The following is a 25,798-nucleotide window of genomic DNA, read 5'->3' as shown; positions in this document are numbered from 1 at the left end:
GCAGCAGCAATGACGCGCCACCCATGGCCATGTGCCGATAGGCAATGCCACGACGACCAGCACCACGATCCTCGAGAGAAGAAGGGTCGTAAAAGCATCAGCCAATTCTTTGGCCGTAACAAGCGCGAGACGAAGCGCATTCCCGATGTACGTACTACCCATACCGTTGTGCTGTCCATACATACTGACAGGTCTCCCAGGAGGTATGGGGCTGGGCATGCCGCAAGCTATACCAGCGCGGCAAATACAATGCCGACAAGGACAAGGGCAGCCCAAGACTCTGCAACCATGTCATGAGTCTGCTCAGAGAGCAGATCATCCGCATCCAGCTCTGGCGTCCGGAGGCGTCCTTCGAGGTCCAGCTTCAAAAGCCTGCAAAAGAGCGGCTTCAAAAATACCATGGCATCCTCAGCCGTAATGGAGGCGACAAGCATAGCGCGAAGCGCCAGATGATCGTGACTCCCAAGATCGGGTCAGATGGCAAGCTAAAAGACCTCACTGATGTCGAAGCTGTCGAGATGGACCATGCGGAGCATATCGACACGCAGCTTACGGGCACCGCCAAGGGCATTGAGTACCTCCTGGACACCGTCCTCTCCTGGATTGAGACCGAAGTTGAAGGAGGTCGCATGACCCGCATGCCGCCAATCGAGTTCCTCATCGACGAGGCGAAGCCTGGCGACACCATCACGAATCCAGAGAACAACTACGACCGATGGACCGCACAGCAAGACGGTATTGAGTACAAGAGCCCGTCCATCAAGATCAAGAGCGCGTCAAAGGGCAAGAGCACTACCACCCAAGCAAGCTCATGCAGGCCAGCCATCGACAGACGTCCACCTCCAAAGATCAAGCTCATATTGAAGAAGGTGAAGCATGACGCGCCTACCGAAGCTACCTCAAGCACAACAGGCATCACCGAGCCAAAGACTCGCCAATCACCACCATCACCACTGGCGAACAAAGGCAAAGGCAAAGGCAAGCAACGAGCATCACTAGCCGACGACCTACCACGCTACGTTCCGCCAGCACCCCTCACCACTACCAAGCGCAAGCGTTCACCAGCAGATGACCTGCCACTCTACGTGCCACCAACACCTCTCCCACCAAGGCGTCGATCTACCACCACTTCACCACCAGCTCTCAAGAAGCAGCGACCACCACCAATTGACACCGCTCTCGCAAACGCGAAGCTACCAGCATGTACCGACCATACATCCAGCAGCGACTCCTCCCTAACATCCTTCGAGAGCGAGCATGAGCAACCTGATTCTGCCAACACCGAGCAGCCAGAGTCAGCAGGCACCGAACTACCAGCATCAGCATACACTGAAGTCGAGAGCTCGCCCATCCGTGTCCGCAACATGATCTTCGCAGGCAGTAAGCGCAAGCGCGTGCTCAGAGAAGCAGAGCCTGCATCCAGCACCGACACCGGCTTGACAACACTTGAGAGCGAGCGCCCAGAGTCTGCCTACACTGAAGTTGAGAGTTCGCCAATTCGTGCAAGGGGCATGATATTTGCAGGCCCGAAGCGCCGTCGTGTGCTCAGAGAACAGGCCGAAGACGAAGCTTGAGCGATTCAAACGACCACACAATTGAGCAGGCCCCGAGAACTATCAGCATCAGCGGAACTCTCGAAGCATGAACGACTCGATCGACTTACGACATTTACTTCACGACATTGACATACCGACTGGCAGCTACTGCCAGCAGCGACTACAACTTGCGACCTGCATTACATGAGCGACTGATTGAGAGCGTTGCTCCATTACTTCACGAGCATACATCAGCGACAGCAGGCAATGCTTCATTACTTTCTGAGTATTCACCAAGCGAGACAGACGGGCTGGACCTGATCTGAAGAATTGATTGTCTTGCACTCGCAGCGTTCTGTTACACCATTAGCATTGAGTTTGAAGATATCCTGTCTGCGATACGAACCAGAATGAACAAGTACTGTACATGGCTTACTACAACGACTATCTGTTCGCTCCTCTCGTCTGCCCCATCTCCTTTTTCCCCATCTTCCCCTTCGGTAACTGTTGTCTCGCCTCCGCCATAACCGGCTCCTCAAGCTGCCTCAGACTCACCTGCCTCGCCGCCTCAATCGCCGCAGCACCAGAAACCACCGTGTTCTGCTCAACCCTCTCTCCTTCCTCCAACAGCAGTGCTCTCCGCCTCTCCTCCAGCTCTGCCTGCCGTCCGTTCTCACTCGTGATCTTCCACTCCTCCGGAAACGTAAACTGCTTCTCCTTCTTCACATGCCTCAGATCCAACGGCACATCTTCAAACATATCCGTCTCGTCCTTCGCCTCCTTGACCAATTTCTCGATCGTGTCGCCGAGGAACCTCTTGTTCTGCGCTTGTGTTTCGAAGCTCTCGCAGCTCATTCTGATGACGTCGTCCCATCCTGATGCTTTGTCGTGCAGTCTATACCGCGACCCTGCCAACTTCCGCAACTTCTCCTGCTGCTTCTCGGTCAAGCCTGCGATCTTCTTGACCTTGAAGGTTACGACGACTTTCCTGCTCGCGGGATGCGACTCGCCGAAGTAGGTGGTGTAGCGCCAGCGGAGAGGGGACTTGGTACTTGATGGCTTCTTAAAGGGTTTGGAGAGAGTGCTGAGCAGCGGCATCTCCCAAGCTGCAAGACGGACCATTTCGCGCAGTTCGCGGTGTTGTTCGAGTTCGGCGTGGCCGGTCGAGGAGAGTTCGTTTTCGTTGATGAGCGCTTCCACATCGGCGTCTTCTTGGGTTGCTGGGAGGAAGTCATCGTCGCGGGAGTCGTTGGGTTGTCTGTGTCGTGCTGGGCGGGCGTATGATCGCTGTTGCTGGGTCACGTCGCATGATGTCCAGTCTCTGAGATGGATTTGATGTCGACTCTGTGCGGCCTGGCGTGCACATTGTGTTGCTTGAGTCGCTGCCTGTCGACATATTCGTTTCATTGGTGCAGCCATGTTATGGTGATGGATGTAATGTCCAATGCCTCAAGGTCGCTCCTTCTGATGTTCACTCTCCCCCGCGGGAATGCTTTGCCAAGGCCGTGATGCATCTCTCACATGCCGACCATCTTGACCCCCTTCACTTCCCAAGCACAACATGTAGTTTCGCTCTCACACGAAGTCCCAAGGTACAATGACTTCGAACAACAGTAAGACGTGCTTCGTCACCATCGGCGCGACTGCCTCCTTCGCTGGCCTCGTCAAAGACGTGCTTTCCAAGCCATTCTTCCAAGCTCTGGAGGCACAAGGATACACTGATCTGCTTGTGCAGTATGGCCAAGATGGTCAAGAGCTCTTCGACTCTTGCTTGACAGTTGCTAAGAATACGGAAAGTGGGAGTGTGATCGATGTGACAGGCTTCGCGTTGGATAAGCAAGGCTTGGGAAAGTACATGGCACAGGCCAAAGGAGCCAGGACCGGAGGCCATGAAGGAGTTGTGATAAGCCACGCCGGTACGTGGTCCCCAGGCGTGAGGATGGCGCCGGCATACTGATCATGTGGGTAGGCTCTGGCACGATCCTCGACGCCCTCAGAATATCTGTCCCGTTGATCGTGGTACCAAACGAAGAGCTCTTGGATAACCACCAGGTCGAGCTTGCGGAGGCTCTAGCTGAACAGGAGTACGTCGTACATGGCAGACTTGGGCAGCTCGCAAAGGCACTTGATGATGCAGAGCAGCTACGAAAGAGGTCGAGAGAGTGGCCACCACCCAACAGTGGTTACCACAGGCAGTACAAGAGCTTGAAGACGGTCATCGATGATGAGATGGGCTTCTTGGACTGAGTGGAATTGTATGTGATGGGTTACAATGGAGCTATGTGCTTTGCTGCTATCAGCGGGATATATCTGCAGATGCCTCACTCCGCGATCTCGATTGAAACGACAACTTCCATACCATTGGACATTCAAGCAAAGAACATCCACGCCACGAGATATACCACCATCAATAATCCTGCGAACATCAGCACCACCCACCGCTTCGAGATCTCGTCCATAAGTGCCTTGCGAAAGGCTTCGACGGCGCTCCGAGGATCCTCTCTCAACGCTGTTATTGCAACCCGTGCACGATCTTCTGCCATCGTCAAGTCGTGCTGCGAATCGATAATCCTCTTGCAAGTCCACCTCAGCCAGGGCAGCTGAGCAAGCGCGTATGGACCTACCTCCCTCGCTAGTAGAGCAAGAAATCTGCGCCGCACTGCACCCTTGCGAATGGTTTCACCCAACGCGTAATCAAGTTGAAGCTTCTCACTCAACCTCGTCACACGTCGACGAAACGAAGCTTTGTTGTCTCGGTCGAGCAGCTCGAAGGTGAAAGCACTACGTCGGAGACCTCTAGTGAGAGGATGCCACGCGACCATCTGGAAGATGAAGCGTTCTTTGGGAATGTCGAGTGGTCCCGGTGGAAAGTCGAGGTAGAACACATCCCAGTAGAACACGATCGCGAGATGCTGGATCTGGGCTCGAGCGTCGGGACCTATTGCCGCAAGCCAGCAGAACAGCCGGTAGAGATTTGTCTTCGAGCTTGGGTTGTACAGGCCCAGATTGAGACGGAAGCTGTTGTCAGAGAAGAAGATGCCTGGACATGTCAGCACAACTTATCAGCGGTTCAAGCATGCTGCCATACCCCGAGACTCATTGCGCAGCTGCTGACTTGCCTGAGTCAGAGGTGATAACGCGTAGCTGATGTTGATCAGGCATGGAGAAACAACACACATCGCCCATATCTCGTTGCGTAATTCTGGCGGCAGGTCGAGAATTCGGAATGGAGCCATTGCGGATCATGGTCACGGCGAGTTGTGAGGTGAAGTCGATGGTGGAGATGGATGTGATTTGTAGTGTCACTTATGGGCAAGCAGGAGAATGAAAGGGAAGGAGAGACGCGCTAGTCAGCGCTCGCATTCACTGTGTTCGCGACGCGGGCAAATCTGGGGCAATCAAATCAAATCGACAAGGATCCAGTCATTTGCGGCATCACGTCACGATCGATCCCCGACTTTGATTTCAAGGAAAGCACATGCATCAACATTGGACTTAGTTCCTCACAACCCGACCATAACAATCAATCAATCAATCAATCAACCACACCTACAAACACAATGGCAAACTATGCAAGCCAGATACCCGCGATCTTACTCGCCTTCGAACATCTTCTCGGTGGCCAAGCCAGGATAACAGACAAGCTCACGCCATCACTATACAAGCGAGCCGTGACGAACAAAGGACCAGGCACAGCAAAAGCTCTCTACCCCATCATACCAGTGAAAGACCCAGTTCGGCACTCGAATGTCGTTGGAGTTCTCATGTGCCTGACTGGAGCTCTGCTAGCCTGGCCCAAGACACGAGGAACATTTGCACCTCTCGCCCTCAACACATTCCTGACTGGAGCTGGCATCTACAGTCAACGCCAGATGCGGATACCATTTTGGCTGCCTTGTGTTAATATGATTCTTGGAGGACTGGTTTGGTGGATAGAGAATAGAGCGTGAGCCCAGGAAGTCTACGTGAGGATTTGCAGCAAGCGCATGGTCCATAGTGCAACAAAGGCTTGCAGCGGACTCCTCTTATGCTTACTCGCATAGCTGCAAGCGTTATATGCATTGCAGAGCTGAGCATTCAACGGCAAGCAAATCGTGATAACCTATGCTGGGGGCTGAGTAGGCTGGGAATAAATCCATGGAGCATGAGAAAAGACTTCTGATCATGCGCAAGGAGTTCACTTTCGTGCTATCTTGAGTCCAGTACACAGATTCGTTGGACTGTTCCTCCCACTTCTCTTCACATACCTAATCCCCATCGACAACACAATGCCTGGACTGTTGCGCGGCCACCGCCCAGAACGGAAAGGCCCCGCTCCTTCAGCTGCGAGCCCCATCCGCTAGTTTAGTCCTCAAGCCAATCAATCTCGCCCGCGGACCTGCACTCTTCAATCTTCTTCACTGTCATCGTGCACAGCACTCTAGTGTTCAACCAACTTCGGACCTCCTCTTCTCTCCAAGCGCGACGTCAAAAGAAAGGACTATCTTGTAAAGATTTCCATGTCCTCAGGTGACACTGTCGTTACTGCTACTTCCGGATGCCGACCTTGCCTCGACCACCACTGCAACTTATCTGGTTCTTGAATACTTGATTCAGCATACTGCACAGAGGGCTCAATAGTCGCATGAACGAGCATAGGGAATATTGAACCGTCGACAACGGTACAGTGGACTGAAAAACGTGTCTCGGCCTTTCCTTCCAACATGAGTGTGGCAAACGTGATGGCACAACCTACGGCCGCTGGGACAGCCATGGCCACGAATGCGAACAAGATGACTCGAGCTGTGAAGTCTCAATGGGATAAGCGATCGCAGCAGAATCGAGACAAAGCACCCGAGCAGAACGTGGACTCTCAAATCGATGATGTCTTCCTTGTTCTGGCATTACTCGGTGAGGCTCTCTTGCCGCTAGGAGTCTTCGACGAAGCGCAATACTCGAGCACCTTAGCAGATGTCCACTCCGCAATCGCAAGTTCAGGTCTTCCGGCAATGGCAGACATGTTCAAGAAGCTCCCCACGGAGTTGCAGTATCTGTGTACAGCAGGGCTCACTATGTGCGCAGTGTTCGCACCCATGCATGTATACCGTGGCTTTGGCGCATGCGTTTACAGCGAATGGGACTGGGGATGCCCCGACCTGAAGTATCTGGAGAAGAAAGTCAAGAAGGAGACCAGCATGTTCTCGAAGATGCCGGACCCTCAGCCAAATAAGCAAGTCCTGCTGGCCTTCGATCGTGTGGCACAAGTCTTGCAGGTCAAAAGCATGTCATTTCTTACCTCAAGGCCCTCAATCTCTGGATTTGCAGAAGCCCAGCCACGATACGGACCACGCTCTGACAAGGAGGTAAAGGATAGCCTAGATCTGTGCGAGGACCTAGGCAAGAATCTGGACAAGCGCGGTCATCCTTCGCCACCAGGGACAAAGATTGTTAGCTGGGGCATACCTTGGGCCGGTTGGACTAGCACATTCAGCTGTCAGCTAACTAAAGACTGGGAATTGGTACTGCTTAACCAGATGGATCCAGGCCGTCTACTGCATGCTTTCCTCTGTAGAGGTAGCCTTACCCTAGATGAAGGACAACTCCTTACGCTCCCGCCAGGTTCGCCGGCCGAGAGTCTTGCTTGCTGGCTTGCAGGGCTGCCCACCATGCGGCATAAGATCATCACCTGGGACTCCTTCGAAACAGCTTACTTCGAAAAGAAGGTCGGCAAGAGAATGACTGCTAAGCTAGGTCAATATCCTCTTCCTAACAAGTTTGTGATCCGAGATGCGGTTGCTGTCGTAAGACCAATATCGCCGCCTGGTCAAATCACGACATCACTCCTGCACAGGACAGTGTCGCCGCCTCCTTACTCTCCAGCTCGCGATGCCAGGGATCCTACGTCACCTGCCGACTGGTCCTCGGTTGCAGAGTTGTCCAATGCGAGTACGGACACATTAGAGCTCGGCGACAGGGATGCTGCAGAGTTGGAGCACCGCGATGTCAAGCCAGAGATCGACAGTAGACCAGTGACTGGTGGCGCATCTTCATTTCCAGCAACGCCGGCGTCTTCATCTGCAAATGTGATACAGAAGTCGACAACAGTCCCAGCTCGTAAGCCAACGCCAAGTGCGGTGTCTGAACATCCTACAGTAACACTGCCAGTCAGAGCGCAGACCGAAGTACTCAGGAGCAAAGACCACATACGAGAGGACAGAAGCGATTCCGCGCCACCGCCCTTGCCACCAAAGGTTCTCAACGATCATGACCCGGTGCCCGTCCTGTACTCGCCTGCTGGCCGGTCTGTCGAAGCTTCCGCCTTCGACAGTCCAACTGATCTGGGGCCACACTATCTTCGACTACTACAGTCTGTCGCGAGAGGTCACATCACGCCGCAACAGGTACAAGAGATGTTTATCAGCGGCTCTATACATTCTCCGCTATCATCGTACCTCACCGCGGAGCCACAGGAACTCGATAGCAACCCAGCCCCACCCAAGTTTATGGGAGTGAGCATTCCACGAGGTGAAGTCAGGAGACAGTCTGGCTCGAATTCTCTCGACCAAAAGTTTCCACTTTCATGAGAGTTGCAAGGTCGAACGCCAAAACGCGAAATCAAATTCGATGACCTGATAAGTACTGGCTACAACAAGCTATACTCCCTTGAACACATTTACGCTCTCTCGAGAGTATGCTGTGACGTTCGGATAGTCGCTCCAGTCAGCATCGAAAAGGATCGCGTCCTGACATGCGCTTCCAAGGCCAGTGTTGTTGAGCCAAGCAGGCTCCCAGTAATTGACACCTTGACCCAAGCCACGGGGCACCTGCTTGACAACATCCACGATGTCTCTCACCCACTGTAACTGTCCAGGAACCGACGCAGGAATACTCGGCTCGCTCAAATCTGGAGCATCTGCGCCTGTACAAATCGCTGGCCAATCCGTCTCCACTACATGCACTGGCTTGTTGTACTTTGTTGCAATGGTGTTCAGCGAAGTCTTGAGATTGGCCAAGGTCGCGGCAGTGCCATAGAATGGGTAAAAAGAGAAGCCGAAGATATCCCAGTCAGAAGTCTTGACCTTGCCCGTCGCGGTCAATGATGAGAACCATCTCTCTTGCAAAGTGAGGTTCCAACCATTATCGATATGGATCATGACCTCCGGCTTCGACACTCCCACTGCGACAGCATCGCAGACTCCGTTCCGGGCTGCCTGGTACAGAGTGGCGAGGTTGGTGAAATTTGTAATCCTAGCGCTTGTTGGTTCGACATCGACGTCCGCCCAGCCGAGAGGCCACAGCATGCCGTAGCGGATCTCGTTGCCGAGACTGACAATGGACAAGTCAACACCAGCTTTCGTGAACGCCTGGAGCGTTGTAGAGACGTAGTTTCGCAGCTCAGAGGCGAGAGGCTTGAGCGTGGTTGGCCATGCTGCTGGTTGCCACTGCTTGTGAGGGTCGGCCCAGTAATCGCTGAAGTGGTAGTCAAGGTAGATCTTGTACCCTTTCTTGTGAAAGCGCTTTGCCAAAGTGAGAGTATAGTTGAGGTCGTAGGTCTCGTAGTATCCATCATCGAAGGGCACTGTAGGGTTGACCCAGAGTCTGAGTCTGACTGTGTTCATTGCGCCATCACCAAGGATGTCCTCCACTGGCCTCGTTCTGTTGCCACGAGCGGAGTCTTTGTAGGTGGCGCCACCATCTTCTTGAATCTTCAATGAGGAGAGGTCGAAGCCCTTGTAGAATGTTGGTGCATTGGGATGGCCGTATACAGGTGGGGAGTTGGTGCTTGGGGCTGCAATGACAGTGGCAGAGCCTATCGTTAGGGTGCTAAGAAGGTTGCTCAACTTCATCGTTAGCGATAAAGTACTTGGGCACTTTGCACAGTACAGCGTGAGGATGTGTGAGAGTCATATGTAGTTGGCCACGACCTCGCAATACCCAGCTACATGACCAGAGTTCCACCAATTGCACGTTGACCTCGATGCAGAGACCTTGCCGCCCAGCCATAGGCTGTTCGGTGCGTCCTCTGCCGAAGCCGATCGAGGCAGGTCAATGTAGTGGAGATGATGACTTCTTCATCGAATTGTCTCCATTTCCCGCGACGTCTTCTGTTGGAAAGCTGTGCTGGCAGACGTAGAAGGCATCGGACGTGGAAACGGAAGACTGCTGTATATGGTACATGTATCGTCTAACAGCACTTGGTCATCGATCAGGGTTCGGTAGGGCCAGCCGAGAGGTGAAGCCACGCCACGTGCACGCCATGCATATTCTCTCGGAAGGAGTGCGATTGCAGGAGGCTTCGACATTCGACAACAATCCAAGTGGCAGTGCATTGTGTATTACTACACAGTATCCGTCGACGACATCACATCATGCCAAACATTGACCAACGTTATGCCGTGACCGACTTCAGCAACACCCTGCGTGTTGAGCTGGCACCTTTTGGCGTTAAGGCCGTGACGCTGTTCACAGGGGATATTGCCACGAAGTTCTGCATGCAGGTCATGTGCAGGGAAGTCATCGAGATTTGCCTGACTCTTCTCCATACGTGTTACACAAGGAGCATGTTGAGGCAATGATGCGTGGCGAGACGAACCCGAGCACAGCTTCTCAGCAGACTCGCAAGAGGTGGGCAAAGGGCGTGGTCGTTGACTTGCTGAAGACGAAGCCTCCGGTGGTCGGTTCGAAGAGAGACTCTTGCAACGTTGATGTGGTTGGTTGTTTGCATGTTTCCGACTTTTCTGCTCGACCTCATGTTCTGGCATACCGCGAAGTTCAAGGACTTCAAGGCAGCTCTACGAAAACAGGAGGCGAAGAAGAGACAATACCTGATGGTGTTCAAACTTATATCTGACCCTTCTTTTGCATTCTCCTCCTCTTGACGTCGACCAAGTCACGCACACCACTGCTGCGAGGGCCATCTTCTACCGCACGTCGCTTGCGACTCTTGTCCAAGGAGCTGTCTTTGCCCTTCCTCTTGGTGAGATCACCGATCCTGTCCAGACTCTCGCCCAAACCCCTCCACTCCTCGCCTCCAAAACCACCATCTCTGGCCTTTCCTAGCCCTCTCCTCGCCATATCCTTCTTAGACATCGCAGGCAGACGTGTGAGATGTGTCTCCTCGTAGTCCCTGCGCTCAGCATCCTCCTTCAACTGGCGTGCATTCTTGGTCTGCCTTCCTCCTGCTGCCAAATTGCTACCAATACTTGGCTGCGAAGGTGGTGCTGTAGATAGTTCGTTGGAAACGTACTCGTCCAAGGTGGCTGATCTCCCAGGTCCTCGTTCCTTCTTCTCTCGTCGTTCGGTGGTTGGCATGGCTGTGGCTGAGATACGCGGTGGTCTGTACACACCATCCTGCTTGCTCGTGGCGCGGTCCTCATCGTCGTTGGCAGGCTTCTTGTCGGTACCCATCGTCGCAACTCTCGGGGCGAAGCTTGTCATGTCAGCACCAAGCTCGGCGTCGCTGTCGCTTGCGTCGTCCGAATCCTCCGAGTCTTCATCCTTGGCCTCGCCATTGTGCTTTGCAAGCCCATTTGTCGATGCCCGCACTGCTTGCTGTGCGGATTTCCGCTCCTCATCGTCTGCCATCTTCACCACTCGATCAACCTGGTACTTGATCTTCTGCTCCAACGGTCTCACACCCTTCTCCAGATATACTCGATGCTCGACAAGCTTTTTCGTGATCTCGTTGCTGAGCTTGCTCGCAGCCTCCACATCACTCCCATCTGTGATACTCCGTATTACGTTCAAGTTGCGCAGGGCCAGAGCCTGGAGGTACGAGAGGAAGATCTCGTTCTTCGTGTCGAAGAGTGTAATGCCGTTGTCGGGAGGGAGCAGAGAGTCAGCAGTTGGCAGACCTTGCGTGGCGGATTCTACTGCTGTTTGGAAGCTTGCCAGTACCTCCGGCAAGGCTGTGACTGTAGCCATGATAGTCAAGTGTCGTTGTGGAGAGAAGACCAGAACATGGAAGACCAAAAAAGTTCAAGTCGAGCACGATTTCCGGCTCGGCTGCACTTGCCGAAAGCCTGTCTCTGTTCCGGCTCCTCGCTCGCTCCTTCACAACATCGCCGGTCAAGATCTCACCTTCATACTTCTGCCGACTACGAATTATCGACTGGACACGACTATCACATCACAAGAGGCGTCAGAGACGATGAATTCAGATCCTCCATGGGGGTTTTCAAAGCAGCGCGATCATGCGTGAGCGGCGTTGTGCAGACAGGCCATGGCTGTGTAGATAGCAGGGACGAACAACAATGCCTTTGACGGCCCGATGCATGCACAGTCCGTACTGTATCATGGCCTTCACGAAGCATGTGATCTAGAGCCATATGACTTGCTGGACCTTTCACAAGATCCAAGCATTCGGCGTCAGGTTGAGTCACTGGTCACCACAGCAAAGCTACACAAGACCTCTGGTTACTCGAACTACAGCCACGCCAGAAATATGACACTGTCGTGTCGATTATCTGTGCCAGCGTAGACATCGAGCAAACATCTTTGCGAACTATTCCAAGTAGGATCATGTCTCGTCAGTGGCGTGTGGACAGTGCTGATGGAGGAATTGCGCTGTACCTTGTTGTTGCCATGACACACCCGGCTACAGCGCATCTGCTGAAATATCCATGCGTTTTCGTACTGCTGATAAGGTCCAATAGCCTTACTTAATGTTCGCACAGGGCCCTCTCCTTCCTCTCCTTCCAGACCATCGTCCTGCCTAGCAAAGCCACTTGGGCGAAGCATCACCGCCGCTCATATACCATGCTTGGAAAGCACATATTCCTGGTCCTGGTATCTGCCTCAGCAGCCTTGTCGGAGAAGCTCGACCTCAGCAGCAAAGATGTCACGGTCAATTCAGCAAAGGCTCTGGTAGCTCCAATTGGAGAAAGCACATTGCCAGCCGCCTTCCCATGGATATCGGCAAGTAGCTACACGACCGTACTTCACTACTGGCACTACACCGGGGACTCCCAATACAACGATAAGATCACTCAAAAGATTCTCACTTCAGCGGGTGGAAACGAAGACTTCTTGGAAATCAGCCCGGGAAACGATGATCAACTATGGTGGGGACTAGCATGCATTACTGCTGCAGAATATGGCGTCTCCGACCTGACCAAACCCACCGCCAACGGCTCTGGCGGTGACAAGTGGCTTGAGATGGCGCAGAATGTCTTCACCTCGATCGCTTCTCGATGGCAGGCAGATACCTGCGGTGGGATGGGGTGGCAGGTTGCAAACAGTGGTTACAGAAACTCAATCACCAACGGTCTAGCATTTCAGCTGGCTGCTCGACTTAGCCGATACACTGGAAAAACAATGTACACCGACTGGGCCAACAAGATCTGGGACTGGGCATTCAGCTCCGGGCTTATCGATCAATCGAGCTACAGTGTCTACGATGGCATCAGTGCACCAACCTGCGACGCGAGCACTATGGACCGTCATAAATGGAGCTATAATGTGGGCGTCTACCTCTACGGCACCGCGATAATGCTCGAGTCGACAGGAGACAATGCATGGCAGCAGCATCTCGACGGCTTGATCGGTGCCGCCAAGACTGACTTCACCAGAGATGATGTCCTGATCGAATTGACGTGCGAAAGCGCGGCCTGCAACCAAGATCAGCAGACATTTAAAGCTACGCTTGCACGCTGGCTGGCTCTGACATCACGACTTGTGCCCGATACAGCTGACAAGATTCAGCCAATCTTGGATGCATCTGCCGAAGCTGCGTTGTCCTCGTGCAACGATCAGTCGCAGTGCAGTCTCATGTGGACTGCTAGAACCTTTCAAGGAAGCCCGAATCTCGGTGCGCAAATGGCTGCTGTGGAGATCATAGGAGCGCAGCTCACGAAGGAATCCAACTTGCCCATGAAAGCTACCTCGAACGGTGCTGCTTCGACCTCTGATACTGCTTCCATGAACGGCACTACGCCCACAGATGGTAATGCCTCCTTGAACGGTACCGCTGCCACGGACAGCACAGCTCCCTTGAGCACTTCAGTTTCCACGAGCGACACATTTTCAACCACCTTGCCCATAAACACTGTTGTCCCCACCAGCGTTCAAACGACCATAGAGGGCGCGGCTGCTGCCACGAATAGCGCACTCACCAGGCCGTCGCCTGTTCCTCCGACCAGCATCGACCCTGCGAATGCCGGAAGCTCTCCAAATGTGCCCGCTACAACGGCTACGACGGTCCCAACAGTTGCAACATCATCCATCACACCCACTGCGACCTCAACTACCCCTCTTCCTGCGACCGGTCTGCCCGCGACAGGAGTTCCTACGGCAACTGATGCATCGGTCCCGACACTGCCTACCTCCACGATTGGCACTGTCTCCGAGACGAACATCAAACGGGTTCTTACTATGGCTTTCACCGCTTGAACAGTAGACCTTAGGTCTCAAAGGTGCGGGCAAAGGGCTGGTGGTTTCAAATTGATACGAGCGAGAAGCTCAAGTTTTCAGACTGTGCTGGCAAGGTATTATGGAGGTTTTGGATACCGGTGAAATACTCCCATGTCCCTCATTGTGTCGAGAAATACTGCCATGTCTCATTGTTTCTAAAACATACTGCCATGTCCTTACATTGTGTCAAGAAAGTACTCCTATAGTTAACCCTTATTGTGTTCAAAAGTACTGCTATGTCCCTTGGATAAGCAAAAGTACTGCCGTGTCCCTTTATTGTAAGCAAAAGTACTGCTATGTCCTATATATATAGGTTATAGCCTATATATAACTATAGGTTACAGCAGAAACAAAAGGAAGGGCATAGTAGGTGCAAAAAAGAATGTTTATAGTTACCCTAAGTAATGTAGTTAGTTAATTGCTTCTTAGGGGAATTATCTATCTGTCTCTGCTCGAATAAATTCTCTTAGCCGCGTATCGTTTTATTAACCTACCCTCGTCGTCCGATTGTCCTGCTTAATCTTGTACGACTTACAGTTTACTAAATAAACCTGCTCGTAGGCGACCTGCTATAAATCGGATATCGAGGTTAAATACTAGCACCGTAATTAACAGAGGCAATCGGCGACCGGTGTGTTATAGCAGTACTTTTAAACACAATAAGGGTTATAGGAGTACTTTCTTAACATAATATAAGGACATAGCAGTATGTTTTAGAAACAATAAGACATGGCAGTATTTCTCGACACAATAAGGGACATAGGAGTATTTCACCGTTTTGGATACATTCTCGGTATATGTAAGTTTTGATCTGTGAATACAGTGTTCTCCAGCAGCCCATCCACACTCTGACAATGCCTCCGGTCGAAGCACGGGACACCCAATGTGCGTGTCATGTTCGCGTCGCGCGATCGAGTCCGAGAACGGCAGGTCAGCCAGCGCGATGTGAAGCGAGCAAGCTCCTTTCACAGAGCTCTATCTTGCATGCATCATGATAAGCTAAATACATCTACTTCATTCTTGATGGCCCGTCATCTTTCTCAGGTCATTTCACTTCTCTATTGTGCTTGATTGGTGAGTTGCGATGGAACAGCGGAACAAGTTCTACCTCCTTTTATCATTTCTCTTCTTCGTTGGCATTGCCACTTGGTTCTTGCTACCATATGACTATCATTACGATGCTTAACCAACTTCCAACACTGGAGACAAGCTATTATTTAACGCCCCCAGGCAAAATATTTGGTTAGAGCTAAGTGAGCGTGAGTCCACAGATGTGTACAGCTTCGTGGTCAACGAGCTGTCGCACCTGGATCTTGTTCAGCGTACAGCCATATGGCGCTCGGTATAAACTAGACAAGGAACAGAAATATGTCAAGTGGTTCGGCTTTGAGTTCTACATCACGACAGCATAAGCCACGGGCCTCGCACTTTATGACATCCGCTTCAAGGGTGAACGTGTAATCTACGAACTCGGCCTACAAGAAGCGATGGCACACTACGCTGGAGCCAATCCAATGGCTGGTGGTCAGGAGTCCTTAGACAGCTTCTTCGGCATGGGCAAGAGCATGTTCGAGCTGCTGCCGGGATACGACTGCCCTGCATATGCCGACTACATGGACACACGTTATCACATGCTAGACAAGTCCCATGAGTTACCAAATAGCATCTGTGTCTTCGAGTATACAGCTGATCATCTGTTGTCTCGTCACACGGCAGAGTACTCGGTCACTGCGTCAAGGAACACGTATCTGGTCGTTCGGTCAGTCTCGACGGTGGGCAACTATGATTACGCGATCGACTACATCTTCTACATGGACGGCACAATCGAAGTGAAAGTGAGAGCCTCCGGCTTTATCTTCGCAGCATTCTATCGCGCCAACAAGACAGCCGGCGAGGACGAGTATGGTCATCGCATCGGCGAAGCAGTATCTAGCAGTGTCCACGATCATGTCATCAACTTCAAAGCAGATCTCGACATCGCAGGTCCTAAAAACGACATGGTCAGGCTCGCACTGGAACCAATAACGAGAACGTTCGACTGGGATCTGCCTGAGATCAAGGAGCGCAACACCATGCACCTAGTGGAGTACCCAGTCACGGAGGAAATTGGTCTCGACTGGCCAAAGAACGGCGGTGAGTTCTACATAGTCTACAGCTCAGCCGAGAAGAACGCCTGGGGCGAGCGTAAGGGTTTTCGCATCACTTCTGGCACAGGCATGGGTGTCACACCTCACCTCACGATCCTGAACTCGACCACTCTCGGCGACAGTGCTAGGTGGGCCGAACACGATGTCTGGGTCCTACGCCAGAAAGATACAGAACCCCGTTCAGCCGATCCGCTGAACTATCTTGAGCCGAACAATCCTATCATCAACTTTAACAACATGGCCGATCACGAAAGTCTCCTCCATAACGAGACTGACTCAACCCATGATGGAGACCTGGTCCCTTACTTCAACCTCGGAGCACACCACATACCTCACAGTGGCGACGTGCCCAATACCCTCATGCATACCTCAGCAAGCAGTGTCATGTTCGTACCGCACAACTTCCACGACCGCGATCCAAGCAGGGAGAGCGTACAGGGCGTGAGACTACAGCTCAAGGGCAAGAAGGATAGCGGAGGGTTCGCCGGCGATTTGAGGACGAGGTCCGAAAAGAAGGAGGCGAAGGCGAAGTATTTTGGTGGTACATATGAGCAAGGGATGAAGATGCCCTTGGAGGCTCTGGAGCCGGATGTGAAGGGGTATAGGACGGAACAACATGAGATTACTGATCTTGGGTTCAATGGCAGTGCTGCTAGGGTGTGGGTGTGACGGCGTGTTTTCATACATGATGAGACATGATTGATGAAGGGATTGGGTCGGTAGCATGGACTGGTCAGACGGAGCTGAGCATTAGTCTATAGCATTTCGCATTAGTATAGCATAGGTGCAGAAGGGGATGTATGGAGCCAGTTCGTGCTTGAATCTGGCCGATCGTGAAAGATATCAGTGGAACAAGACTGACGCGAAGTCTAGATGTGAAGGAAGCTCCCCATTCGAGCTATCTATGCATCTTACACTGGCAACTCAAGCGCTCAATGCTGTTCCCAAGACGCCTTCGTTGTCTGCCACGGCCCCTTCCTGCTGTCCCGCTAAAAGCAGATTCGAACGAACACATGTACGAAATGATCCGCTCCATGCCCAGCAACGACTTGACATACTTGCCATACATTGCCACACTCCATTCCAGCGACCGATGAATGATTCGTGTGACTTTCTTATGCGGTGCTGCTGCCCGCTTAACCTTGCATTCTCTTTCTCTTGCCGACTTGTGCAGAGAAACCGCTCTTGATGGCGGTGACGGATCGTCGGGATCCACATGAGTTGCAGGTAACGAAGTATAGACGGTTCTCTCCCTTGCTAAGCTCGGTGTCGGGTGATCGGCAGGTCTTGCATGTGACGTACTCGACTGAGAGAATGTGTTAGCATGTGCGTGTACAGCACTTCCGGAAGATTGTACTTACCAATATACCGCCTGAGGACGTTCTCAATCTGCTTCTGCTGGAATCGTCCCTTGATGACCAATCTCCGCGAACCATCGACGGAACCGCTGGTACCCAATTCGGCGAACAAGAACTGTGTGACGTGCTCGTCTGTCCTCTTCATACGCTTGCAGATGTCGGCAATGTTGGCAAAGATGGTCTTCTTGTTTCCTTCACGAAGACACTGTGGTGGCGGGATCTTGTAGCTCTTGCCTCCACTAGAAGCAAGGTCAGGATGCGAGTCGTGCAGGAGGACAAAGAAGCGCGAGAGCAGGCTTTCGTAGTTGTATTGCTTCGTCTCGTCGTGTGCCCAGATTCCAGTTCCGCCGTGGATGTCGCCGTCTTGGACGCCAGACTCGCCAGACTCTTCTTTCTCTGCTGTCTCGTCCTCCTTCTCATCGGCGCCGGCCGCGGCCAACTGCTTCTCGAAGTCGTCGCCCTCCGGCGCCTTGACCTTCTTCTTCTTTTTCTTCTTCAGGGCTGACAGGTCGACGTCGCCGTCGTCTTCTGCCTTCTCCTCGCCCTCGCCATCCTCATCCGCCGGCTTCTCCTTTGATGACGACTTCTTCTTTTTCTTCTTGGCCAGCCCCTCGAACATGGCCGTCATCTCGTCGACCTGCTTGTCATCGCCGTTCTCCTTGGTATGTGACTCGGCGGAGTCCTTCTCGCCGTCGTGGGTGCCGTTGGTGTGCTCGGTGACATTGCCCTCGCCGTCGACCACGATCTGGCCTTCAGCGAAAGCTACCGACTTGCGCGGCTTTACGTCCGCCATGATTGCGGTGTTCTGGTGGTGTGTAATCCCTCGCGTTTGCTGCTGTTGTTTGAAGACTGATGTGTGGCGTTTAAAAGATAAGGTGTTTGAATGTGTTGCGTGGTCGTAACGAGAGTCACAATTGACTCACCCAGATTCCTCAGCGCCGCAATCCCTTGTGATGTGGGGTCGTGAAGTATTCATTGACTCCCGGTCAAATACTGATGGGGCTTAGCTCCAACGGCTATGTGAGCTCTATTCACGGATGCTCCTAACAATCATTACAATTGAATGTCTTCCTCCATCACAACATTCACCTTCGAAGTAATCTTCGCGCGTAGCCTATCGCAGACTCACTCCCACAGTCACCATGTCTGACTGGCCCGAAACAACGTCAGTCATGCTCTCAGAGCCGTCATCATCCTACGCGAATATCCCGACCCCAACGGAAGAGGCAGATTCATTACCCTCGTCCTCGGCTGGCTCAACAACGTCCATATCACCTAGCGAAGAGGAGGAGGCATCAGATGCAGAGAGAGAATGGCGGGAAAGTCTGCAACAGTTGGAACTCATGTTGACCTTGGTCCTGATCCCATACCTCGGCAAGTATTTTGGGCGGAAATGTGCTTATTGGGGTATGTATGACGTTGGCAAACAAGAGAGGAGACGGTGTTGACATTTGTACAGGTTGGGGCAAGTTCATGGAGTGGAAGTACCCGGTGTCCGTGGAAATTACCAGCCCTGGAGCTTTCAAGGGAGCTGGCATGATTGAGGCCGCAGCTTCGCTATGACTAGATCCGGCATCTTGGTTGCACAATCCGTTCCAATAAGAAGGACCGACGACGTCCGGCTCGATTGTGAGGAAGGCAAGACCGTTCGGTGCCAGATTAAGAGATGGCAGAGCTTCTCGGTGACCTAGTCTGCCAGACCTCAAAAACGGCCATGTCAGGATCACCACGCGCTACGGCAGCTGCGCTTCGAATGGATCTACACACAACGGGCACTTCAACTCTGTCAGCGCTGTGGTTTACCACACGAACGTATCAAAGACCATGGCGCTTGGTCCTTCACTCGTTCCGACCACGAGGTCAGATTGATCATTCGCCTTTTAGAGGGTTGAAGAGCGCTCACGATTTCTGCTATGCAAACGTGAAAAGTTGTCTGTGCTTCACGGTCGCACGACCTTTGACGCCACGCCGCCTCAGACACGCGGCTTGGCAGGCACCGAGTTGCGATCATCATTACAGAGCAGAGACTCTTACAGGAACACCAATTTCAAGCAGCATACCTATATGATTGTACGCATGAGCCATCGAGGCTGTGCTGGAAATTGCAATGGGTCGTGCACTGCAGTCGGCGAAGGATCGAAGGATGCAATTCCAGGCACCGGTATTGTGACGCACGGCAACGAGTGTAGTACGTCGGTTAGAGGCGCTGGTCACAACGTTGTCGAAAATCTTACCAACAAGCCAGCTAAGCTGAGTTGGACCAACGTCGCCTGCTCGCAGCATGTGGTATACTGCTGCCTCGCACAGCTCGCGACAGTCGTACGCTGAGGCTTAGCGACGACAGCAAGCCATGGCATCATGATACGTGCAATTCGAAGTTTGCGCACGAGAGCGCAACTGTATAAAGGCAAAGGTAGCCATGTTGGAGCCATGGCTAGCAGGTCAAGAACCCAGTTCTATCGTCAGATATGAGGACCTCTACTCTCTCAGCCCTTTCATTATTATCTGTATTCACTACAGCCAAACAATGTCTCCTTACACGACAAGCATTCGAGCCGCCGACGCGATTAAGCAACGATAGCATCCTGCTCAGCGCTTTCAACCAGATTGAGACTGTGCTCGCGCAGGCTGTGAGCAACAGCAGTACGCCCTTTGGAACCATCAAGTCGAGCTCCAACTCGTTCTCTATTGGCGTGTTCGATACCTCATCGAAGACCACACTGCTGTCATCTCAGCATACCGCGGCGTCATTATCGAACTCCTCGACAGGCACTATGCACGTCAATGCGGATACGATCTATCGAGTCGGCAGCCTATCCAAGCTTATTACGTCCTAACTGTTCCTACTCGAAGCTGGCCCGAAGTACTGGAGCCGTCCTGCGACTGACTTCATTCCCGAGCTTGAACAGAGGGCTCGAGAGTGCTCGGCAAGGCAGGACGCCTTGGACTGCATTGACTGGACCGAGATCACACTTGGAGCGCTGGCCAGCCATGAGTCGGGCATAGGCAGAGACTACTCTGGACCTGGTGACCTTTCAGCTCTGGGTGATGCGGCTATTGCTTACGGCTTGCCACCTCTTTCGCGCGGTGAGACCGTGACGTGCAACACTGGCTTCTCTGATCCGTGCCCCGAGCCGACATATGTAGAAGGTATATCGCACCAGAACCCAGTGTACGCACCATGCACAGCGACGGCGTACTCGAACGCTGGCTATAACCTGCTTGGCCTTGCTCTCAGCAACATCATCGGCCAGAACATGTCCAAAGCCGTCAAGCCGAAGCTCTTCGACAGGCTCCATATGACTAGATCGAGCTCGGCAGTCCCTACAAACGATAGTAACGCAGCCATTCCCGGAGGTGCTAGGAGTGGTTTCTATGCCACACTTGCTGATGAGATCCCAGCCGGTGGGTTCTATTCAATACAGTCAGATCTGGTCAAGCTTGGCAGAAGCATCCTTTCCTCGTCATTGCTTACACTGCTGTGAGGAGAGCGTGGATGACGCCCGATACTTTCAATGGCGACTTGAATCAAGGGGTCGGAAAGCCTTGGGAGATCTACAGGACCACACAACTCACCAACCGAACTTTGGATCTTTACACGAAAGCTGGCGATCTATTCGCTCACTCCTCAAACCTCGTGCTAAGTCCGCATTACAATGTTGGCTTCGTCGTTCTGGCCGCTGGAGATAATACTAACAACACTGTACGCTTGATCTCGGATATCCTGATTGAGGGCTTGTTCCCAGCACTGGTGAGCGCTGCCAGAGCCCAAGCTGAGCGGAAGTACGCTGGCCACTACCAGAGCGCTGATATGGAGCGGCTAAACTCCAGCACTACGTTGACTACGAAAGCTGGCGAGCCGGGGCTTGTGGTCAAATCCTGGATTAGCAATAGCACAGATGTGAAGAGCGTGCTTTCGGTGACCAATTCTAGCGCTCGGGACATCCGTCTCTATCCCACTGGTCTGTTGGAGAGTAGTGGCAACGGCACGGAACGGGTTGCATACAGAGCTACGTTCGGCTCTGTGAGTGATGATGCTGTGAGCAAGGGTGTCACCTCAGGGGCTTGTACAACTTGGTTCACGCAGAATTAGTTGCAATATGGCTCTTTGGGGCTCGATGAGTTCGTGTTCGTGGTGAAGGATGGCCGAGCGATCAGTGTCGAGCCGAGAGCGCTGCGAACAAGTCTAGATCGGGTTGAATGAGCGCAGTCACGCCGTGCAGTCGTGTATGCTGCTATGGAGGAGGATACAAGTGAATGTAGCAGTAGTAAGAATCGAAGCAGTCGGTTACACGCAAGCTCTCCGTGCCATGCCACCGCATAGAGATTGTCAGATGACATGATTTGTGTTGAGTGAATAGTCCTCGCCGTGCCTCGGCGCCTGCCCAAAAGTGAACATGGCACGTGCATACTTATGTCATCTTCTAAGGCGTTATCGAACATGGAGTGACTGTGACTTTGTAATTCAAACACACGACCTATTACTACACTTCTTTTCCGAGGTGGTTGGCGCCCTTCGTCCTCACTAGCAATCTTCCAAATACCGCCACCTTCTGTGCGACACAACACCTCCTACTTCGACATCTCGGACCACCGCCTCGAGGCATCCCACCACCAAGGTCACTCATTAGGAAGACACACGACCACTTTCTACGACACCGGTAGACTGCGCACAGCGCCTCACCACCGCCACGATGTTGAAGATATGGAGCATGAAGCAGCAGCAGCAGAAGAATGAGGCGGCCTCGGGACAGACCAAGAAGAAGAAGGTCACTGCAGCACAACTCCGAGTACAGAAAGGTAAGCCATATCACAACCCTGAATACCGCACACGCATGCGACAGTTACTAACGACTTCACTCCACAGATCTCAGCGAGCTCTCCCTCGGCAGCACAATGAAAACCCACTTCCCGAACCCCGACGACATCCTCAACTTCACCCTCACCCTCACACCCGACGAAGGCCTCTACAAAGGCGGCGTCTTCAACTTCTCCTTCGCAATCTCGCAAAACTTCCCTCACGAACCACCGAAAGTCAAGTGCAAAGAGAAGATCTACCACCCGAACATCGACCTCGAGGGGAACGTCTGCCTGAACATTCTGAGAGAAGACTGGAAGCCTGTGCTCAACCTGAATGCGGTGATTGTGGGGCTGCAGTTCTTGTTCTTGGAGCCGAACGCAAGTGATCCACTCAACAAGGATGCGGCGAACGATCTGATGAGTGATCGGGATCGGTTCAAGAGGAATGTGAGGAGTGCGATGGCGGGTGGCGCGGTGAAGGGCGAGAGCTTTGATAGGGTTATGAATTAAGCCGAGGGCGACCAGATGCTCAAGGAAGAGCTGGAGTATACGCGAGAAGGCTTTCGGCTGCAAGGCTGGCGGTGCGAGGACGAGGATGAAGATGGCACACATGACACCGACGGATATGAGACGAGACCATCATGAGATACCACAGACGCTGGCATGGCATGTGCTGCGGTACAAGGAGCACTACGGCGTCTGTTTTGCTTTGAGCTTTCTTCCCTATGTCTTTCAAGGTGTCATTTGCTTGCATATGGTTGAGTGAGCGTTCTGCTGCGAACGGTGGTATACATAGTGTTATTGCATGGTCTGTTACTCCGAGCTAGACTTAGAAGAAAGCTCACAAAGAACCTCCGACAGAACACTTGAAGTGCTTCAGATCCTCCTCCAATTCCATAAGCTGCTGAGAAGGTCAAAGCTCCTTGAAAGCCCTTTCGTTGTACCAGTGCTTATCCGTCGTCTCCAGCACCTCCAACGTGCCACCCACCGCAATCTTCCCCTCATTCTTTGGGATCGCCATCATTCCAAAGCAAGGCTTATACTTCGCTGGTCCGCCCGTATCAACTCTCCTAGACTTCATCAACGTATCCCAAGGCTCCTTCTTGTGCTTCTCCGCAGTGTCGGGATCCACGTTCGGAACCTGGCACCTCGCACACCTCGCCACTACATCCAGATCCAGCTTGTACAGCGCCTCTTCATTCGAGATGGTGGTGTTGATCCGGATGCGCTTCCAGGTGTCCTCCTCCCAGGGATGATCATCACGACCTTTGATAATGATGTTTGGGCGGAAGCGCTCGATTGTGAGGGCTTCGGGTGAGTCTAGGGCGTGGCCGAGTTGTTTGTTGAGGTCTTTCATGGAGGCTTCCGAGGCGACTTGGAGGGACATGACGTCTGCGAAGTGGTGAGGTACGTCTTCGCCGTAGAGCTCTTTGCGGCCGTTGATGGCCACCATGCGGTGGGATGGGCCTTTGTAGACCAGGGCTACGGGCTTGGAGAAGAAGTCGGAGAAGATTTTGTTGATCGAGTCGCTGTAAATCCAGCCGTCTGTTTCGTTCTCCCAGATTTCGACGGTCTCAAGGCTGGTGTTTGATTCGAGCCACTCGCGGGAGGGAAAGGCAGGGACTGTGACGCGACCGTCGGTGTTGTGGATGCTGATTTCGAGCATTTGTTCGCCACCTTCTTCGATGATGGCGGTGTCGATCAGGGTCATGGAGGGATCGCCACGGATGGTCAAGAACTTCTTGTCTTCCTTGGAGATGAACATCCAGTTGCGGTCCAAGGTGAGGCCAGCTCGCTTCAGGCGGGTTGAGGAGACCTCGAAGCCACGGCATGACTTGATGGGGTAGATTCGCAGGGCTGTGATGACTGATGGAGGTGGAATGGGAGGATCATCTTTTCTGTGCACTACGCCGGAACTCGAGCCTATAGCAGCATTGACCTTGTCCTTGAGAGCATCAGAGTGGTCTCCAATGTTGGCGTAGAAAGCCGCGCTGAAAATGCCGATAACGACCAACATCAGAACAATGCCGCTAGTGTTGACCTCGAGATTGGTGAAATCAGGATGCGTGACGATGTACTTGACGTCGCTGATGAATCCTGATAGTGACCACATCCTTGCGGTTGTTGGTATGGCCGAAGGCCAGTAGCTGTCGGTCTGTACTCGATGTCGCTTGGAGGGATCCTTACTTCAAGTAAGATCTAGTCAGAGTGCAAGGCTGCCGGTGTGCGGAGGTGTTTGATGACTTGAGGCGAAGACTCGACGTCAAGAAGAAGTAAGACAGTCGCAAGAACAAACTGCCGTACAAACAGACTGCCGTTGTGGGCCAAAGGCCAGCGAGCCCACAGCGAATTCACTACAGGGCGTGAGATCTGTATAGACCACAAACAGAAGTCACGATGTCTTGTAAGGGTCAGTCGGTGCGAGATGGCAGCCTGTCAATGGCCCAAAGTGAGGTGAATGGATGATGAGATGAGGTCTGGAAAGTGGAAACAAGGCATTGGCGATTTTCGAGGGGCGTGTGCGTCATTGAGACCGAACCCTCCTGCATTCACCACCTTCTACACATTCCTCGCTTGTGATCATCATCGTGAATGGAGATACAGCGATGGCAGCTCATGTTGACAAAGAACATCCAACCCGACATGATGGCAAGAGGTCAAGAAGCTACACGTGGCAAGCACCCACCAGACCGACGAATCACCGGGCACTAGTAAACATGGTTCACAAAATGCTCAACGCAAAGTATTGATCTCTTCACTATCATATCATCATCACTTATATCATCATATAAAACAAAGTATACCAGCATGCCCGACAAAGACGCCTCCACGCCCCGCGTCTTCCTCCTCCGTCACGGCGAGACAGAGTGGAGCAAGAGTGGCCAATTCACCGGAACTTCCGACATACCACTAACAGGCCATGGCGAAGACCAAGTCAAAGCAACGGGGAATATGGTGTATGGCCCCGAGAAACTGATTGATCCGAAGAAGGTCGCGAAAGCCTGGGTCTCGCCAAGAACGAGAGCGATCAAGACCTACGAGCTTTTGACTGGAAGCAAAGAAGGCTATGAGGTGTCGGAGAGTCTGGCGGAATGGGGCTATGGTCAGTACGAAGGGTTGAAGACTCAGCAGATTCGGGATCTGAGGAAGTCGCATGGGCTGGATCAGGAGCGGCCTTGGGATATTTGGACGGATGGATGTGAGGATGGGGAGTAAGTTCTTCTTACATCTTGAGTCATCGAGTGACTTGAAGCTGACGGGGCAATAGAACACCTGGGCAAGTCACAGCCAGAGTCGACGCTCTAATAGCCCAAATCCGAGAGCTGCAAGCACCGCACATGAAAGATGACGAGCCAAAGGACGTGATCATCATCGCACACGGCCACCTCACTCGAGCTTTCACTAAGCGATGGTTGGGATACGATATGTCGTTTCCCTTGAGTCTGATGATGGAGCCGGGAGGTGTGGGTGTGCTTTCTTACCAGCATCACTCAATCGAAGAGCCGGCTTTACTTCTAGGCATAGGATTTCCTTTGTAGACGACCTTTCAGGCATCGTTGAGCATACG

General features: G+C 52.7%; 16 protein-coding genes across 16 annotated transcripts; 10 read left to right on the top strand and 6 right to left on the bottom strand.

The window, feature by feature from the left end:
- Positions 1-9: 9 nt before the first annotated feature.
- On the top strand, positions 10-1,574 carry CLAFUR5_04541 (uncharacterized protein; the record flags this gene model as incomplete). Its single annotated transcript, XM_047903689.1, has 2 exons — positions 10-147; positions 201-1,574. 2 exons carry the CDS (start codon positions 10-12, stop codon positions 1,572-1,574), a joined length of 1,512 nt encoding a protein of 503 aa, XP_047761340.1.
- Positions 1,575-1,979: 405 nt separating this feature from the next.
- On the bottom strand, positions 1,980-2,954 carry CLAFUR5_04540 (37S ribosomal protein S24, mitochondrial; the record flags this gene model as incomplete). The annotated part of the gene is made up of 1 exon (XM_047903688.1): positions 1,980-2,954. One exon carries the CDS (start codon positions 2,952-2,954, stop codon positions 1,980-1,982), a length of 975 nt encoding a protein of 324 aa, XP_047760264.1.
- Positions 2,955-3,132: 178 nt separating this feature from the next.
- CLAFUR5_04539 (UDP-N-acetylglucosamine transferase subunit alg13) lies at positions 3,133-3,782 on the top strand (the record flags this gene model as incomplete). The annotated part of the gene is made up of 2 exons (XM_047903687.1): positions 3,133-3,451; positions 3,505-3,782. The coding sequence occupies 2 exons, from the start codon at positions 3,133-3,135 to the stop codon at positions 3,780-3,782; spliced, it is 597 nt and encodes a 198-aa protein (XP_047761118.1).
- A 160-nt stretch (positions 3,783-3,942) lies between these two features.
- On the bottom strand, positions 3,943-4,771 carry CLAFUR5_04538 (uncharacterized protein; the record flags this gene model as incomplete). The annotated part of the gene is made up of 3 exons (XM_047903686.1): positions 3,943-3,951; positions 4,160-4,575; positions 4,624-4,771. The coding sequence occupies 3 exons, from the start codon at positions 4,769-4,771 to the stop codon at positions 3,943-3,945; spliced, it is 573 nt and encodes a 190-aa protein (XP_047761117.1).
- A 324-nt stretch (positions 4,772-5,095) lies between these two features.
- On the top strand, positions 5,096-5,485 carry CLAFUR5_04537 (uncharacterized protein; the record flags this gene model as incomplete). The annotated part of the gene is made up of 1 exon (XM_047903685.1): positions 5,096-5,485. The coding sequence occupies one exon, from the start codon at positions 5,096-5,098 to the stop codon at positions 5,483-5,485; it is 390 nt and encodes a 129-aa protein (XP_047761120.1).
- Positions 5,486-6,238: 753 nt separating this feature from the next.
- CLAFUR5_04536 (uncharacterized protein) lies at positions 6,239-8,098 on the top strand (the record flags this gene model as incomplete). The annotated part of the gene is made up of 1 exon (XM_047903684.1): positions 6,239-8,098. One exon carries the CDS (start codon positions 6,239-6,241, stop codon positions 8,096-8,098), a length of 1,860 nt encoding a protein of 619 aa, XP_047760987.1.
- A 69-nt stretch (positions 8,099-8,167) lies between these two features.
- On the bottom strand, positions 8,168-9,361 carry CLAFUR5_04535 (putative arabinogalactan endo-beta-1,4-galactanase A; the record flags this gene model as incomplete). The annotated part of the gene is made up of 1 exon (XM_047903683.1): positions 8,168-9,361. One exon carries the CDS (start codon positions 9,359-9,361, stop codon positions 8,168-8,170), a length of 1,194 nt encoding a protein of 397 aa, XP_047760544.1.
- Positions 9,362-10,355: 994 nt separating this feature from the next.
- Positions 10,356-11,438, bottom strand: CLAFUR5_04534 (uncharacterized protein; the record flags this gene model as incomplete). Its single annotated transcript, XM_047903682.1, has 1 exon — positions 10,356-11,438. One exon carries the CDS (start codon positions 11,436-11,438, stop codon positions 10,356-10,358), a length of 1,083 nt encoding a protein of 360 aa, XP_047760988.1.
- An 834-nt stretch (positions 11,439-12,272) lies between these two features.
- Positions 12,273-13,904, top strand: CLAFUR5_04533 (Mannan endo-1,6-alpha-mannosidase DCW1; the record flags this gene model as incomplete). The annotated part of the gene is made up of 1 exon (XM_047903681.1): positions 12,273-13,904. The coding sequence occupies one exon, from the start codon at positions 12,273-12,275 to the stop codon at positions 13,902-13,904; it is 1,632 nt and encodes a 543-aa protein (XP_047760990.1).
- A 1,508-nt stretch (positions 13,905-15,412) lies between these two features.
- Positions 15,413-16,741, top strand: CLAFUR5_04532 (Primary amine oxidase, lung isozyme; the record flags this gene model as incomplete). The annotated part of the gene is made up of 1 exon (XM_047903680.1): positions 15,413-16,741. One exon carries the CDS (start codon positions 15,413-15,415, stop codon positions 16,739-16,741), a length of 1,329 nt encoding a protein of 442 aa, XP_047760989.1.
- A 467-nt stretch (positions 16,742-17,208) lies between these two features.
- On the bottom strand, positions 17,209-18,223 carry CLAFUR5_04531 (putative eukaryotic translation initiation factor 2 subunit beta; the record flags this gene model as incomplete). Its single annotated transcript, XM_047903679.1, has 2 exons — positions 17,209-17,378; positions 17,434-18,223. 2 exons carry the CDS (start codon positions 18,221-18,223, stop codon positions 17,209-17,211), a joined length of 960 nt encoding a protein of 319 aa, XP_047760545.1.
- A 349-nt stretch (positions 18,224-18,572) lies between these two features.
- On the top strand, positions 18,573-18,993 carry CLAFUR5_04530 (uncharacterized protein; the record flags this gene model as incomplete). Its single annotated transcript, XM_047903678.1, has 2 exons — positions 18,573-18,837; positions 18,890-18,993. The coding sequence occupies 2 exons, from the start codon at positions 18,573-18,575 to the stop codon at positions 18,991-18,993; spliced, it is 369 nt and encodes a 122-aa protein (XP_047761124.1).
- A 1,933-nt stretch (positions 18,994-20,926) lies between these two features.
- On the top strand, positions 20,927-21,523 carry CLAFUR5_04529 (Beta-lactamase-like protein sdnR; the record flags this gene model as incomplete). Its single annotated transcript, XM_047903677.1, has 1 exon — positions 20,927-21,523. The coding sequence occupies one exon, from the start codon at positions 20,927-20,929 to the stop codon at positions 21,521-21,523; it is 597 nt and encodes a 198-aa protein (XP_047760386.1).
- A 601-nt stretch (positions 21,524-22,124) lies between these two features.
- Positions 22,125-22,740, top strand: CLAFUR5_04528 (NEDD8-conjugating enzyme UBC12; the record flags this gene model as incomplete). Its single annotated transcript, XM_047903676.1, has 2 exons — positions 22,125-22,230; positions 22,298-22,740. 2 exons carry the CDS (start codon positions 22,125-22,127, stop codon positions 22,738-22,740), a joined length of 549 nt encoding a protein of 182 aa, XP_047760328.1.
- A 403-nt stretch (positions 22,741-23,143) lies between these two features.
- Positions 23,144-24,343, bottom strand: CLAFUR5_04527 (uncharacterized protein; the record flags this gene model as incomplete). Its single annotated transcript, XM_047903675.1, has 1 exon — positions 23,144-24,343. The coding sequence occupies one exon, from the start codon at positions 24,341-24,343 to the stop codon at positions 23,144-23,146; it is 1,200 nt and encodes a 399-aa protein (XP_047760333.1).
- A 695-nt stretch (positions 24,344-25,038) lies between these two features.
- CLAFUR5_04526 (Sedoheptulose 1,7-bisphosphatase) lies at positions 25,039-25,769 on the top strand (the record flags this gene model as incomplete). Its single annotated transcript, XM_047903674.1, has 2 exons — positions 25,039-25,442; positions 25,499-25,769. The coding sequence occupies 2 exons, from the start codon at positions 25,039-25,041 to the stop codon at positions 25,767-25,769; spliced, it is 675 nt and encodes a 224-aa protein (XP_047760334.1).
- Positions 25,770-25,798: the final 29 nt, after the last annotated feature.

Source organism: Fulvia fulva, chromosome 4 (assembly GCF_020509005.1).
Source record: "Fulvia fulva chromosome 4, complete sequence".
Taxonomy (NCBI): domain Eukaryota; kingdom Fungi; phylum Ascomycota; class Dothideomycetes; order Mycosphaerellales; family Mycosphaerellaceae; genus Fulvia; species Fulvia fulva.
This window is presented reverse-complemented; position numbering and strand designations above follow the sequence as displayed.